This window comes from Sycon ciliatum, chromosome 13, assembly GCF_964019385.1.
Source record: "Sycon ciliatum chromosome 13, ocSycCili1.1, whole genome shotgun sequence".
Classification (NCBI taxonomy): domain Eukaryota; kingdom Metazoa; phylum Porifera; class Calcarea; order Leucosolenida; family Sycettidae; genus Sycon; species Sycon ciliatum.
The window spans coordinates 26,809,084-26,826,425 of NC_088655.1; the positions used below are offsets into that span (position 1 = coordinate 26,809,084).

Genomic DNA, 17,342 nt, shown 5'->3' on the forward strand with positions numbered 1-17,342 from the left:
CATAATTTTTATGAGCAAAATGTTTCTTCCTTTTTTATCTGCTGCATACGGGCCTGTCCCCGGGAATACATCCCGGATAGCCGTCCGTATTTACGGCTTTTAGACGAAGCATTGTCGCATATGTGGTATGGCGTATGACTGGAGTCGGTAGGACAATATGTGAATCGCTCATGTGCTTGACAATCTGACCATGATTTGAATTGTGTCACATTGCTCCAAGGTTTGACCTCATTCTCTGTTATACAATAGCAAAATGTAGAAAGATTAACCCTGTGTGTGTGTGTATGGGCGTGTGTGTGTGTGCGCGTGTGTGTGCATGCGTGTGTGTGTGTGTGTGTGTGTGCGTGTGTTACGTGTGTGTGTGTGTGTGCGCGCGTGCGCGTGTGTGTGTGTGTACGCGTGTGTGTGTGCACATGTCTTTATGCATGTGTGCACGTGTGTGTATAATGTGCACATGCACCTTCATGCGTGTCCGTCCGTCTGTTCCTCTGTTTGTCTGCAGTCGAGCAGTATGGATACATACGTGTCTGAGTTATGCATGGTGAGATATTGTACTCCCTTCCACAACGAAACCCAACCTTTGTGAACTGTAGAATATTTGTCATGATATCAGATTTCCAAATCGGGAATTTGTACCGTCAAGAGTAGATAAACAAGAGTGTGCAACTCCGGATGGATTGGCCCACGGCGGAATTTTTTGTTGACGTAATCTTTTCGACGACGCACGCGCTGCGAGCCTTTTGGAGAGTTTTCCCTCGTGCACTTGGCTGGGCTTTACACTACAAGGTCGGTGCCCAGCACGTGCTCTCACACTGCTCTGCGGCAAAGCCGCGTTTCTCTGAAAAAAGGTGACGTAAACAAAAAATTCCGCCGTGGGCGCGGGGTATCTGCAGATTGTGCAGGAGAGATCCGGAGTTGCACACTCTTGTTTATCTACTCTTGGTACCGTGTACCACGTGTAACAGGGACTTTCCCACTTGGACCCAGGACCTGATTTGAGTGGAGGCAGATTTGCAAGGACTTTCCCACTTGGACCCAGGACCTGATTTGAGTGGAGGCAGGTTTGCAGGGTCTTTCCCACTTTGTTGTGTATGCAAGTTAGTCATTATATATCTACTACACCGTTTGCTACTGACTGCGCATGCTCGCATATGGTTGTTGTTGTTACTTTACCTGACCAAGAGGAATGTCTTACAAATGCTAGTGTTTGTGTGTGTCAGTAAGAATGCATGAGTGTAATGGAATGTTAGTCCGCAAGGGGACATAACAATTTGGCGACGAAGATAAAAGACGAAGATGTCGCGATCGAAGCTTGAAATATTTGAAAAAGGTGATTTTCGGGAGTATGTAGAGAGACTCACGTTTTATTTTATCGCCAACAGTATTGGACAAGTCGCAGCTGGGGCAACCGCGGACCAGGAGAGAGCGGCAGACACGCAAAAGGCAGCTGTCCTGATCAGTCAACTCTCTGCTGAGAACTACTCGATTCTGAAGAGTCTTTGCCTGCCGGACAAACCAGCGCAGAAAACGTTTGAGGAACTCGGAGAATTGCTTTCAGAGCACTTCAAGCCTAATGTCAGTGTGTTGGCGGCGACTCATAGATTCCAGAGGATTTGTCAAAAGGATGGAGAGTCAGCAACACAGTATGCAGCTAGACTAAAGCAAGCAGCCATGGACTGTAAGTTTCAGGCGTATTTGGACAGGGCACTCCGAGACCAGTTTGTCAGTGGGTTGAAGTCGATGAGTGTTACGAAGGAGATATTGTCGAAAGCAAAGGAGACCTCAAGTTTGGCGAACATTGTGACGATGGCATCAGCCTATGAAACTGCATCGAGAGAGTCGGAACAATTGACGGCGCAGTCCGTCCACGCCGTTCGTTCGCGCCAGTCGACGAGCAAGCAGACTCCAACTTTCAAGTCGCACGACAAGAAATGTTTTCGGTGTGACAAGGCTGGTCACAAACCGGAAGAGTGCCGCTTCAAGAGTGTGAAGTGTCACGCGTGTGGTACGGTGGGTCACATCGAGAGAGCTTGCCGCAAGAAGAAGTCTGGACAAACCGTCCATCACATCGCGGAAGAAATTGGTGAGTTCGTTCCATGTGCTAGTAAACCCGATGTCACCATGTATAGTGTAAATGCAATGGGGCGACTACCGTACACTGTGTCATTAGATGTAATGGGTACCACTATCCAAATGGAGATTGATACGGGAAGTGCTGTCACGATTTTCAGCAGCGCAGATTTCTTGCAATGCAATGGTGTGCTGAGTAACCTGATGGAATCCAGTATCAACCTTGTGTCCTACTCTGGAGATGTGATTAATTGTCTCGGGGAAGCGGAAATGGAGTTCCGAATGGGCACACAATTGCACACACTATTGGTGAGGGTTACAAATGGAAACCGTCCATCTATTCTGGGCAGAGATGCAATGGCTTTGTTCAAACTCCCCTGGAAATCAATTTTCGAAGTGCACCAGGTCGAAAAGTCTGGCGCTAAATTCATTGAGAAATACCCAGGGTTGTTCGACACCTCAGAAGTGGGAAAGGTGAAAGGCGTGCAGGTGAAATTGCATGTGTCTGATGAGAGCCCTGTTTACCGAAAGGCAAGGCCGGTACCACTGTCAATTCGGGAGAGCTATGTTGAGGCTCTGAATAAATTGGAAGCAGATGGTATAATCGAGAAAGTCACGCATTCAGAATGGGCCTCCCCCACTGTCACGGTAGAGAAATCAGGAGGTGGGTTGAGAATCTGTGGTGACTACAGTGGCACTATCAATCTGCATTCTAAATGCGAGCAATACCCGCTACCCACTCTTGAGGAGCTATTGCACAAATTAGGCCCGGGGTCTAAATTCACGAAGCTGGATTTGTCGCAAGCCTACCACCAGCTAGAGATAGCACCTGAATGTCGGAAGTACACCACGATCAATACCATGCAGGGGTTGTATCAGTACAAACGACTCCCTTTTGGTTTTCACAGCGCCGTATCTATTTTCCAACGGGTAATGGAAGAAACCCTTAGCGATTTGCCAGGATGCGGGGGCTACATCGACGATGTGTTGTGTACTGGTCGTGATGAGGAGATCCATGAGAAAAATGTGGATCAAGTGCTATCTTGCCTAAATGAGAAAGGATTCAAGCTCAATCCTAAGAAGTTCAGCTACATGGCGGATAAGCTAACGTACCTCGGTCATCAGGTAACCGCGCAGGGAATCGCACCCTCGCCTGATCGAGTGAATGCCTTGAAAGTCGCAAAGCCGCCTAACAACGTGAATGAATTGTACTCTTTTCTGGGTGCGGCAAATTTTCAACGGAAATTTGTACCTCGGTTCGCAGAGATTGCTGCACCACTGTACAACCTGCTCAGGAAAGAAATGAAATGGCAATGGAGCAAGGCAGAGGAAGATGCATTCCAGGCCTTGAAAGATGCAATGTGTGAGCATACGCTATTAGCACACTACGATGTCAAGAAGCCAGTCACACTCCAGGTGGACGCTTCTCCAATGGGCCTAGGTGCCGTACTATTGCAAAGGCAAACGAATGGTGATGTTTTGCCGGTTGCTTACGTGTCAAGGAAATTGACACCGGCTGAATCGCGTTATGCACAAATCGAACGGGAAGCCGTAGCTGTGGTTTTCGGTGTTACGAAGTTCCAGAAATACTTGCTAGGGCGCCACTTCACGCTTCAAACCGACCATCAACCACTATTGAAGTTACTGGGAAACAACGAACCAGTTCCTACACTTGCATCAGCTCGCATCAAGAAATGGGCACTAATGCTAGCTGGCTATGATTATGAGATAAAGTATTTGCCAGGCAAGGAAAATGTCTACGCGGATTTCCTGTCTAGGCAACCATGTGAGAATATCAGTCCGTCTGCAGAGGAAATGGTTACGGTTCGTGTCTTGCTAGTGGAGGAAGATACGATAATCAAAGCAGACGTAGTGAAATCGGAAACAGCTCGTGACCCTGAGCTATCTAAGGTGCTCTACTATGTGGTGAATGGTTGGCCTAGCTCAGTACCCCAATCGTTTCGGTCTTACCACAATAAAAGGGATGAGCTGTCTGCGGAAGATGGTATCCTATTGTGGGGACAACGAGTTGTCATACCCAAATCACTAAGAATGGTATTGCTACGTGATTTGCACACGGAGCACTTTGGCATGGTCAAAACCAAGCAAATGGCACGACGGTACTTATGGTGGCCAAATGTGGATCAAGAGATTGAAATGTTGGTCAAGGCATGTGCTCAATGCCAAGAAAGTGCGAAATGTCCACCTGCCAAGTCGGGAACCTGGTCATGGCCAAACGGTCCTTGGAAACGGGTGCATATCGACTTTGCAGGACCATTCATGGGCAAGATGTTCCTGGTTGTGGTGGATGCATACACAAAGTATCTGGATGTAATTGCAATGTCTAATGCCACGTCTGCAACCACTATTGCGGCTCTGCGGCACGTGTTCTCTGTGTTTGGTCTGCCGGAGCATCTTGTTTCAGATAATGGAACCCAATTCACGAGCGAGGAATTCAAGGCTTTCCTCCGTGCCAACGACATTGTGCACACCCTGACGGCTCCAGGCCATCCGGCTACGAATGGACTTGCTGAGCGCTATGTGGGTGTGTTTAAGCAGAAGTTGAAGGAAATGGGTGCAACGAGCGAACCACTGCAAGCTCGGCTCGACAGGTTTCTGCTAACGTACCGCACGACACCCAACCATGCCGGCAGAACACCTGCGGAGATGATGTTTGGACGCCAGCCACGCACGCGGCTCAGTGCTCTGCGTCCCTCGCAGGTACGTCAACAAGCAAAGGCTTATGAGGACGGCAATCGCGTCAAGCCAGCGTTCACAGAGAGTGACTCTGTGTTTGCGCTCAATTTCGGCAAAGGTAATCGTTGGGTCCCGGGACGAATTGTGCGTGTCCTCAGTGACTACAACTATGAAGTACAAGTGGGTGATGTGTTGTGGAAGCGTCACCGAGATCAGTTGCGTCTACGGTCAGTTCCGGCAAGCTTGAGTGCATCGCTGCCAGAACCACTGTTGGATACAATCGATCAGACGTCACCGTCACCAGTGCTGTCAGACGTAGCAGAGTCGTCACTGGCCAGTGATTTTCCGGCTAGCGTCTCGCCACAGTCTGCTACTGTACAAGTTGAGGCGGATCCTCCTTGTGAGCAGTCTGCTCCTGAAGTTGGTTTACCACAGGTTGAGAATACTCCCTGTGAAACCACTGTTAGACGTTCGTCTCGGCGTAGTGTTCGTCCGGATAGACTGATTGAACAGCTTTGAGCCGTTCCCTGATATGTCATTGCTGGACTGTTTAGCGAACTAGTAATTATTACCATGTACAATAGTGTGCAAGATCCTTGGTATTGCTAATATTGACTGACGGATTCCTGCGTCAGATTATGTTATTGTAGTGCTGTGTCAAAGTTTAAGAATTCACGTACGGTGGATTGATGAACTTATTTTATGTGTTTCTTCAACGATTTTTGAGGTATTTAATTGTGGTAGAATATTCCCTGGAACATTCTTGAAAGGGGGCAGTTGTTGTGTATGCAAGTTAGTCATTATATATCTACTACACCGTTTGCTACTGACTGCGCATGCTCGCATATGGTTGTTGTTGTTACTTTACCTGACCAAGAGGAATGTCTTACAAATGCTAGTGTTTGTGTGTGTCAGTAAGAATGCATGAGTGTAATGGAATGTTAGTCCGCAAGGGGACATAACACACTTGGACCCAGGACGTGATTGGAGTGGAGGCAGGTTTGCAGGGACTTTTCCCACTTAGACCCAGGACCTGATTTGAGTGGAGGCAGGTTTGCAGGGACTTTCCCACTTGGACCCAGGACCTGATTTGAGTGAAGGCAGGTCTGTACGTTGTCTATTGCACATTCCCACATCACGGTGATTTCTGCCTCGGCCAGGTTAAAGCTTAGAGCACCTCGAGACGAGTTTGTTTCTTTGCCGGATTGAGATGTCTCTGCTGGGGAGACCCGAAGTCCCATTTCCATGTGACGTTTTTAGCTATGGAGAATGCTGGTGGTGGCACTGGTGCTGCTGTTGTTGTTGTTGTTGTTGTTGTTGTTGTTGTTGTTGTTGTTGTTGTTGTTGTTGTTGTCGTCGTCGTCGTTGTTGTCGGTGGTGGTGGTTGTAGTGATGGTTGTGGTGGTGGTGATGCTGCTGGTGCTGTTGTTGTCGGTGGTGGTGGTGGTTGTTGTGGTGGTGATGCTGCTGCCGCTGTTGCTGCTGTTGGTTGTGGTTACGAGCATAACAGGTTGTCATTGGTGGCCCTGCTATATTGTCGTTTACAAATATGTTACTATGTGTTAAGGCTGCTCTCTGTATCTGCGGTATGTGCATGGAACTCTCTTTCTTGACAGGGTGATACAGGCCAGCCGGTGGTGGGGGAGACGGCTTTTAATCACTTTGGGCATGTCCTAAAAGCTCCGCTACGCTGCGACTTTGAGGATACGTACACGTATTCTACAGCAGGTGAGCAATGTCTATGTGTGTGTGTGTGTGTGTGTGTGTGTGTGTGTGTGTGTGTGTGTGTATGTATGTGTGTGTGTGTGTGTGTGTGTGTGTGTGTGTGTGTGTACGTATACGCATTTGTGTGTTTGAGTGTGTATATATGTGTGTGTATATGTGTGTATGTTTGTATGTGTGTGTGGTCATGTGTTTGTGTGTGTGTGTGTTTGTGTGTGTGTGTGTGTGTGTGTTTGTGAATGCGTGCGTGCGTGCATGTGTGTGGTGTATCATTGAGTGCGTGCGTGTGTGCATCCATGTATACTGGAAATGAGGCCGACTGGGACAGTGAGTTTCAGAGGTGTTCATCAACTTTCATTACTTTTCTGACAAGCAAAACTGACTGGCTGACAACGTCTTGGCAAGACTAAAAACCGCCAGAACAGAACGGAAAACAATTAGGTTGTATCCAGGAAGATAAGCACGAGAGATTCAAATAAATTCAAATAACAGCAGCCACGTGGTGCATACGACGCATCACACGGAAAAGGCATGCATAGTCCAAGTGTGTGGCGGCGTGCAAGGCACAGCGAGTAGTAAACTTATTAGTATGTAACATGCGATATATGGAATGCGTCACGACGTCACAATCAGTGTGTCTCATCGGAAGACCTTCTGAACATCCTCCCCTACATTGATTAAACCAGCTTTAATCAAGTACACAATAAATTAAACGATAAAGAAATAGACCGAACAGAAAGCAGTGGAGAGAGATGAGGAGAGATAAGAGCAAAAATGTGCTGCTCACACACAGAGTCAATCCGCGGCAATCTTGCACAGCTGTACGATGGGGCGGACAAGTGACGTGTCACCGACCTTCACTCGCACCACTCTGACCCGCCCATCGACTCCGGGGAACAGCTGCTCTACCCGGCCGAGCCTCCATTGGCCTCGTGGTGCAGCAGCGTCGACGATCAGCACAACATCATCGATACCGAGATCGGGCTGCGGCTGGCGCCATTTTGCTCGCGGGTGAAGCAGGGGGAGCATTTCGGTCATCCAGCGCTTCCACACCTGCAACACCAGACTCTGGATGACCCGCCAGCGCTGTCGATGGCCTTGCTCCACGGTGTCCGTTCCTCTGGGAACAAATGGCTCGCCTTGGTGTCCATACAGGAAATGGTTGGGCGTCAGTGGCAGCAGATCTCTCGCGTCGGCCGACTGGTACGTCAGTGGCCTTGAATTCAGTAGTGCCTCTGCGCCAGTCACTGCGGTCATGAGTTCCTCGTCATTTACTTCCGCGCCCGACAGGATCGCATAGATGGCGCGCTTTGCTGACTTGACGAGCGCCTCATGGACGCCACCGAAGTGAGGAGCAGCGGGGGGATTGAAGGACCACCGAATTCCCTTGTCCGCTAATCGTCGGTCCACGCCTTCATTCATCGCGGCCACTAACCTCCGCAGTTCATTGGCAGCGCCTACGAAGTTGGTCCCATTGTCGGACACAACCTGTAGTGGAACACCGCGCCTGCTCGTCATCCGCATGAAGGCGTTCATGAATCCATCCACGTCCAGACTAACGGCCATCTCCAAGTGCACCGCGCGAGACTGCATACACGTAAATAAGCACAGGTACCTCTTCGCGCGCGGCTTTCCGCGACCTTGTTTGGTGGTGAAGGGTCCAGCGTAGTCCACTGCTACTCTGGAGAACGCTCTCATGGGCAGAGACACACGGACGGTCGGTAGCGGTGCCATGATCTGCATTCCTGGCTTCGCTGATTGTCGTTGGCAATGGGCACACTTCTTTTTCCACGCTTTGATCTCCTCTCGTCCAGCAAGCAGCCAATACGTCTGCGACAAGAGAGCCAACGTGTGACTTACTCCGCCAGCATGATGGCTCTGCTCATGGGCTTCCTTCACAATTAGCTGAGTGACCCAGTGCCCGCGTGGCAGGATGACAGGGCATCTGGCTGGCTGCTCGAGTATCTGCGCGTTTCGCAGTCGACTGTCAACGCATAGCAGTTGATCATCATTCAACATAGGTCGCAGCTTAACGAGTTTGCTCGAGGTGGGGATGGGCTTGCCTTCTTTCACAAGACGATATTCCTCTGCCAGCGCCTCTTCCTGCGCACCAGCAATGATACTGGTTTTGCTGCTCTCGAGCTCGTCTACGGATAGCGGACCGGTGTGTCGCAGCTCAGTTGGCACGCGGCAATTCTGCACGAAGCGCGTCACCCAAGCGCGCTGTCGGAGAAGACGATTGAGACTCGAGAATCGTGTCGGGTCGAGTAACCAGGGTAGCTCGGCGTCAGGAGCTGTAACTGCTACCAAGGCAACCGGTGCTTGGACAGACTTTGCGTTGTTCTTCTGCTCCAGGTGAGTAGTAGATCTTGGCTCACTGAGACGCATTGTCGGCCACTCATCCTCGCCTTTGCGGAGGAAGTCGGGACCCAACCACCAGAGCGCATCATCGATGAGAGCACCAGCTGACGAACCACGGGACAAAACATCTGCTGGATTCTCCTTCGTCGGCACATGGCGCCATTGACTGGGAATAGTGTGTTGCTGAATCTCACCTACGCGCATTGCAACGAATGGCTTGAAGTTCCGCGCACGGTTCCGAACCCAGTACAGAACGTTGAGGCTGTCTGTCCAGATGACAGTGTCGTGGACCGGTAGACTGAGGATGTCGGATGCCCAAACTGCTAGTTCCATGCCAATTACAGCAGCTGACAACTCTAGCCTGGGAATTGAAACAGTTACGGTGGGAGCGACACGGGATCTACTTGCGATGATAGCGGTCGACACATGGCCGTCTTCATACGTGCAGCGCAGATAGCTCACCGCGCCGTAGGCGCCTTCAGACGCGTCAGCGAACACGTGGATCTGCTTACTGACGGGGTTGCCTGCATTCACTTCTTGCAGACAGCGCTGGATGCTGAGACGGGAGAGCGCTGCTAGATCAGTATACCATCCGGTTACGCGTTGATTGAGCTCATCAGGGAGCGGGTCATCCCAGTCCATACCTTGTAGCCACATGTCCTGCACCAACATGCGTGACTTCATGATGAACGGGGAGACGAACCCCAGCGGGTCGAAGACACTAGCTGTCGCACTCAAGAATGAGCGCTTGGTGATGCGCTGCTGGCCTGGTGCTGTTGGCTTGAACGCAAAGGTGTCGGTCGTGGCCGACCACAGCAGTCCAAGTGTCTTGACGCTTGGCAGCTGCGGGGAGTCGAGGTCGATCTGGCTTGCTCGATCCTCCTTGGGCACTTTCTCCATGACTACTTTGGAGTTCGAGAGCCATTTTCGGGCGTGCATGTCAGCTCCCTGCCAGCATTCCGACAACTGCTCGTACAGCATTACGCCTTCGACGTCATCCATAGCAGAATCCATGGAGTCGTCCATATACGTTGAAGCCAGCATAGTTTCGGCTGCCAACGGGTACTGCTGCTGATGGGCTCTAGCGTGCTCATGGGATACAAACTGCGCCAAGAATGGCGACGCGTTAGCTCCGAAAACCAGTCGTTGAAATTCATATACTCGCGGAGCCGCCGTGTCATCCAGGTCACGCCATAGAAATCGGTGATACTGCCGGTCCTCAGGACGCAGTCCGATGCGCAGATACATTTCTGCGATGTCACAAACGATGGCTACTGGCTTCTGGCGAAAACGGGTCAGAACGCTAGGAAGTTGCCGCTGTAGCTTCGGCCCTGGAAGCATTGTGTCGTTGAGAGATGTGCCCTCATACTTCGCCGATGCGTCAAATACGATCCGGGTCTTTGTTGTCGCTTTGTCTGGTCGAAGTATGGCAAAGTGGGGCAGGAACCACTGCTGACCAGGCTTCAACTCGTCCTTGGCAACCTCACGGACGTAGCCTTTGTCGACATAACTCTTGATGATGCTGCTGTAGGCTGCTGCTGCATCCGAGTCGCGCGCCAGTCGCATCTCCGTACTACGTAAACGCTTCATGGCCTGGGGAAAGTTGTCAGGAAGCGTAGGTGGTCCATCGCACCATGGAATGCCAACCTCGTAGCGTCCGTCTACGAGCTGCAGCGACTGTTTCGTAGCGTGCACTACCTCCTTCTCCTGCGCCGACAGGATGGCTTGCTGTGGCTCAGCCCGGTTGTATTGTTCTAGCTGCCACAGCTGTGCGAGACTGTCCCCGACGTCCTGTGGCACTGCCTCAGCCAACAGGGTGACGGGATTCGTTGCTTTGCTGCGATTGACGCGTCCGACACAGGTCCAGCCGAGAGGTGTAAGTCGGGCTATCGGCTCGCCGGGGCCACCCTGGATCTCCTGCAGCGACCTATGCAGCTCGGCGCAGTCCAGGCCGACCAGAACGTCAATTTGACGGCGCTTCTCCAGTGCTGGGAAGGGAACGTTGAGCAGGTGAGCCCACTGCTGCTTCTTATGCTGCCAGTTGACCGTGCCGCTGGTTCCGATCACTGAGTCGGCAGTGTAGGCGTGCATTGTCATGCACATGCGGCGGTCTATACTGGAAAGGTTCAAGGAAACTGAGGTCGTGCGGAAGACCTCTGTGCGGCCGCTGAGCACTTTTACCGTCAGATCCTCTTGCTCTCCAGCAAGACCGAGCTCACTCGCAACATGCGAGCTGACGTATGAGTTCGTACTTGCGTCGTCTAGCAACGCATTTACTCTCAGCTCCGCCCCGTTGTGCTTCAGCAGGACTGGCACTGTCCGCATGGCCACGGCTGGGGTAGCAGTGCTTGCGGTAGAGAGCGTTGTGCGCGACTCGTCCTCCTCGGAGGCTGAGGCTGCTGACTGTTGTTGCTGACTGTCGTTCGAAGATCGAGCAGGCGGACTGGCTTGCTTGGTCGGACCATGTAGGAGTCGGTGGTGTACCTTGGTGCAGCCGCCGATCCCGCACTCGCGACCCCATGAGCAATCCTGTCCACTGTGCCCTGTGTCGAGGCAACGATAGCAGAGGCCCTTTTCCTTCGCCAGCTTCCAGCGCTTATTGGGGCTTAGCGCTTTGAAGGCAACGCATTGCCAAGCTCTATGCTGGCCTCCGCAGGATGCACACTGTGACTGAGGCTGACTGCTGGTCACTAGCGTCCTAGGCCGTTCACTGCGATGGTCTCGACCTGTGCGGGAATAGTCGTTCCTGCCGCTGGTGCCGAATCCGCTGACAGTTTCGGATGCAGTAACCAGGAAATCTGCCTCCAATGTGCAAAACTCAAGCAGACCGTGCACCGACTCCGCCAGAGACCGATCGTAGCGCCATCGATGGTAGCGTACAACAATCTGCTCGTCCAGCTTCCGCAGCAGAGTAGTATAAAAGGAGCCTGCGCCAAGCTCAGCAGCGCGACCAGCGTCTTCCAGGTTTACCACAGCTACTGCTAAGAGCTCAGAGAACTGCTCAAGGTCTTTCGCCTTGCCATGCCGGACTGGTCGCATGGCCTCGATCTCCTCGAGATAGATTGCAATACGCCGCCGTTCACCGCCATACTTCCGCAGCAGCAAAGCTTTGGCCGCGTTGTACGCAGCAGCTGAATATCCGAAGCTGTCAATGGCACGCAACGGCTCTCCTTGCAGGTACTGGCGCAGACGCAACATCTTGCAATCTGCCGTGACTGGTGCCGTGTCAATGCAAGTCGAGAATGCGGCCCACCAGGACTGGAAGCAGCGCTTGTCTCCGTCAAAAACTGGGATAGTAATCTTCTGGAGATGCGCCCAAGCATTCTGAAACTGATTGGTTTCTGCAACAACCGGTGTGCTGTGCGCTGCCCGAGGTGACGTTGTGGCAGTTGGCGGCTGGAACGCAGTGTTGGGATGCTCACTCCACTGCGGTGCAATACCCGAGTCCCTGTAACTCGGAACGAAGGACCTGGCTGCATGCCTCAGACTTCTTGCGCCAGTGAGCAATGGTGCGGTCCTTTCACCTGCTGTGGCATGTTGGGTAAATTGCACAGCTCGTGCTCCCGGAGTCCCCGCTGACATAGCAGACCCCACACTCAATACGCTCATAGCACTGGCGTTGCCTGGTGAGTTACCATCCACGACTCGTTTCTCCGTCCTCATGCTGCTCTCGCCGATGCTTGAACTACCAGGCACTGTGTTGTCGCTAGATGGAAGAGGGAGCGGGGAGAATCCAGCACCGTGGTGCAAACCTGGGCCAGTATCCCGGATGATCGGCTGTGGCTCATGTTGATATTGAGTGCTGTACAAAACACTTGCTGCTTTCTCCGTAGCATCAGAATAAAGCTCCTCAAGTTTCTCCAGCTCGGAAATCAGTTTCCTGCGTTCCTTGATTTCCTGTTTGTCCACGGTGCTCGCGAACAAGCTCAGGAGATCGCCAATGACGCTCGTTGCACGCTGGTGTATCCCCGTTAGTGCATCTAACTCGGCACTCGAGACATGTTGGCCGTGGGCTATTTTGCTCAAGATCCCACGACGAGCATTCGTGAACTGGCTCTTTGCCACAGTCTTGAGAACTCTCAAATTTTCCTCGCTCGACTCTACTTCGTCGTCGTTCGAATCGACGTCCTGTTGTGCACCCTTTTCAGGAACCTGCTGTTCCTGGTTTCCACTGCACGTCGCCTGTCCGTCCTTTGACGTGGCCGCAGTTTCTTCCAAACTACCTGGAGCGGGCTCTGACGCGCCCTCGGCTGAAGTACTGTCCATCACTCTAATTACTGAGAGAAACCATCCTCTGCTACCATTGGAAATGAGGCCGACTGGGACAGTGAGTTTCAGAGGTGTTCATCAACTTTCATTACTTTTCTGACAAGCAAAACTGACTGGCTGACAACGTCTTGGCAAGACTAAAAACCGCCAGAACAGAACGGAAAACAATTAGGTTGTATCCAGGAAGATAAGCACGAGAGATTCAAATAAATTCAAATAACAGCAGCCACGTGGTGCATACGACGCATCACACGGAAAAGGCATGCATAGTCCAAGTGTGTGGCGGCGTGCAAGGCACAGCGAGTAGTAAACTTATTAGTATGTAACATGCGATATATGGAATGCGTCACGACGTCACAATCAGTGTGTCTCATCGGAAGACCTTCTGAACATATACGTAGTCCTTATTTTCCTACCTCTCAGAGTTGCAGCTATAGTCACACTTGGCAATGTTCAAAATAATACACTCAAGCATTGTACCCCTGTAGTCCCTATTCTACTGTAGTTGGTTCATCGCCGGTTGTTGTCGGCTTTTTTTGTCCGAACGACAGGCTCTTCCAATACCTCTCACTCATGCACGCACACACCACATGCAGAGGACCAAATGTTTCTTCTGCTACCATGGACAGTCTCAGGAAGAAGCAGCGGAGACGAAAGGAATGTGTGCAATACGCGCATGTGCGCTGTGGCGCAATCTGCGCGGTTCGCACGCAGTCCGCGCGGACACAGCGCCACACAGAACAAACACGCCAAAAAGTGATAGTTTTGATATTTATTCAAAATAATCTACGTGGAGATGATAATTTTAATATAGCTATGAATAGGATGAAGGCCGCAGACATCACGCAACTACGTTACTTGTTTGACATGTATTACTGTGTATTTTATAACAAAAATATGATTGAAAACCCAGAATCGATTTTCTCGTTCCTATCATCAGTGGGAAAAGTACGGAACTAAGGATACAACCAAAGAAACTGAAGTTAAGTTCTGTAAATAGAAAGGTGTGTCGTGCGCGTTATGTCCAACAGTTGAAAGTCCTAGAGGCAGTTTGTATACGTATTCATAAGCCTGTTTTGTGTAAGCAAAAAGAGCACATTGTTGCACTGAAGTTGTATTCGTAGGTTGACACTTCGTTCAGTGCCTTCTCTCCTTTGGTTATGTAATCTTGTTACCCTTTTTTGCGTTTCCTCTAGTGGTTTTATTGCACTTGTATCTTGATGTTATTTCTAACACCTTTCTATTTACAGTACTTAACTTCAGTTTCTTTGGTTGTATCCTTAGTTCCGTTTTTTCCCACTGATGATAGGAACGAGAAAATCGATTCTGGGTTTTCAATAATATTTTTGTTATAAAATACACAGTAATACATGTCAAACAAGTAACGTAGTTGCGTGATGTCTGCGGCCTTCATCCTATTCATAGCTATATTAAAATAGAAAGGTGTTAGAAATAACATCAAGATACAAGTGCAATAAAACCACTAGAGGAAACGCAAAAAAGGTAACAAGATTACATAACCAAAGGCGAGAAGGCACTGAACGAAGTGTCAACCTACGAATACAAATTCAGTGCACCAACGTGCTCTTTCTGCTTACACAAAACAGGCTTATGAATACGTATACAAACTGCCTCAAGGACTTTCAACTGTTGGACATAACGCGCACGACACAGTACAGAAAAATGAGAGTCATCATACACACCAAGACAGTCAGGACGAGACAACAAGTGTAGATACACAGCTGGCTTCTTACGATCAACACATTCATCCGCCTCATCTCGCTCCTTCCCACCCGACTCCTCCTCGTCCATCTCATCGTCCTCTTCCTCGTTCCGCTCGTCATCCTCACGATCATCATCACTACCATCATCTGCCTCGTCCTCTGTCTCCTCACCAACCGTTTCGTCATCCAATTCCTCTTCCATCCTCTGATCATCCGTCTCATCCTCCGTTTCAGTACAGACCACTTGTCTCCCATTTGCTAGCTGCTCGTCCCGTGAGCGGAGTTGTTCCTCCAGATCCGCTTCACTCACTGACTCATGATACTGCTCGACCCTCCTCCTGTCGGTACTGTCCACAACGCGCGGTCCTTGGCCGTTTCTGGCATAGATCTCTGTGGAGTAGTTTGCTGTTGCCCTCTGAGGTCTCTGGATTAATGTGGGTGGCGTGGCAATTTGTGTGAGAGTTGGTGATGCCAGCGCGGGTGTAGGTGGGTCCACCCCAGCCCCCGCCACAAGAAGAGCCGGTGGCGGTTCTGGTGGTGGCAAGGGCAACGGTGGTGCTGCTGGAGTTGGCAACTTGGGCAGCCTAGCTCTCCCACACGGCACTGCATTCTGTGTTGGCTCAGTCTGTACCACTGGCACAGACCGCGCAAGAACCCACCCCCTGTGCCAGTGATACAGACTGAGCCAACACAGAATGCAGTGCCGTGTGGGAGAGCTAGGCTGCCCAAGTTGCCAACTCCAGCAGCACCACCGTTGCCCTTGCCACCACCAGAACCGCCACCGGCTCTTCTTGTGGCGGGGGCTGGGGTGGACCCACCTACACCCGCGCTGGCATCACCAACTCTCACACGAATTGCCACGCCGCCCACATTAATCCAGAGACCTCGGAGAGCAACAGCAAACTACTCCACAGAGATTTATGCCAGAAACGGCCAAGGACCGCGCGTTGTGGACAGTACCGACAGGAGGAGGGTCGAGCAGTATCATGAGTCAGTGAGTGAAGCGGATCTGGAGGAACAACTCCGCTCACGGGACGAGCAGCTAGCAAATGGGAGACAAGTGGTCTGTACTGAAACGGAGGATGAGACGGATGATCAGAGGATGGAAGAGGAATTGGATGACGAAACGGTTGGTGAGGAGACAGAGGACGAGGCAGATGATGGTAGTGATGATGATCGTGAGGATGACGAGCGGAACGAGGAAGAGGACGATGAGATGGACGAGGAGGAGTCGGGTGGGAAGGAGCGAGATGAGGCGGATGAATGTGTTGATCGTAAGAAATCAGCTGTGTATCTACACTTGTTGTCTCGTCCTGACTGTCTTGGTGTGTATGATGACTCTCATTTTTCTGTACTGTGTCGTGCGCGTTATGTCCAACAGTTGAAAGTCCTTGAGGCAGTTTGTATACGTATGTAGGACTCAGTATAGAGTCCATGCACTATATGATGTCCAGCACCCTATATAGAGTCCATTGGTCCAAAATCCACTATACAGAGTCCAGGTGTCCACTCAGTTTTGATCAGCTTCATCCTGCCGCGCAATCCCCTATAAGGAGTACACTTTTTCTGCAAGTCCCCTATTCATGGTCCAGGAGTCCAGTTTATCCAGTCACGCCGTCCTGTGTGTTGTGCCCACAAGAGAACAAACACCTTTTCAGTTTTGCTTGCCTCGTGGCAGCGCATTCCTTTCTTCACTTCAGCCATGGCTGCCAGTAATCTGTCTCGAGGTAACCAAGGAGGATAAGGAGACGTTCAAAATCAAATCTGGAAAGCGTCTTGTGGTTCTCTGAAGACGTTTCATCAGTGCGCGGGATGAAAACAGAAATTGCAGAACGAGAAAAGTTCAGCACAGTTCAAATCTGACGAGTCAGGTACACTGACACTCTCTTTCGTTCGACGCACAAGGATCCCCTGTTTGGCTGGCCATTGCTGCCAGTAAGACGTTTGAACGGCATCAGAGCGAGGGATGAAAGCAGAAAGCGGAGAATGAGAAAAGATCAGCACAGTTCCAATCTGACGAGTCAGATACACTGACGCTCTCTTTCGTTCGACGCCACAAGGATACCCTGTTTGACTGGACAAGAGCTGCCTGTACCACCGTGTCAAAAGGCTGTCCAACTACATGGCAGGACGATGACTGAGGTAAGGAAGCTTTTACTCGTTTCGATTGGTCTGCTGTTCTGTCGTTATGCTTAAAAAATTTTCCATTTTCAAGGAGCGTATCGCGTTTGTTTGATATTGCTTGAATGAATGCCCTAAAAGTAATCAATCACTTCGTAATAGTCCTCAAGCAAGGACTGCAAGGACTTTGCATCAATCGTATACGATCGTCTAGCTATCATCAATTATTATTTTTATTTCATGAGAAATGTATTTTTTATCCCTATGATAATTATGTGAACTCCACGACACTCTTCCAGTACTAGGTTCTAATGTCAATGGGATCCATAAACGCAGTGCCAGTGTACTAGTCGTAGTGGCAGGAGGATTTCTTGTATG

The 17,342-nt window shown here is 50.6% G+C and overlaps 1 protein-coding gene across 1 annotated transcript in view; it reads left to right on the top strand.

Annotated features, from left to right (window-relative positions):
- The window catches only part of LOC135829900 (uncharacterized), a 79,998-nt gene that overhangs the window by 31,358 nt on the left and 31,298 nt on the right, over positions 1 to 17,342 (top strand). Inside the window, exons 10-11 of the mRNA XM_065342281.1 lie at positions 503 to 541; positions 6,384 to 6,495. Of these exons, the coding sequence (XP_065198353.1) occupies positions 503 to 541; positions 6,384 to 6,495 (151 nt within the window). The remainder of the gene's footprint in view (positions 1 to 502; positions 542 to 6,383; positions 6,496 to 17,342) is intronic.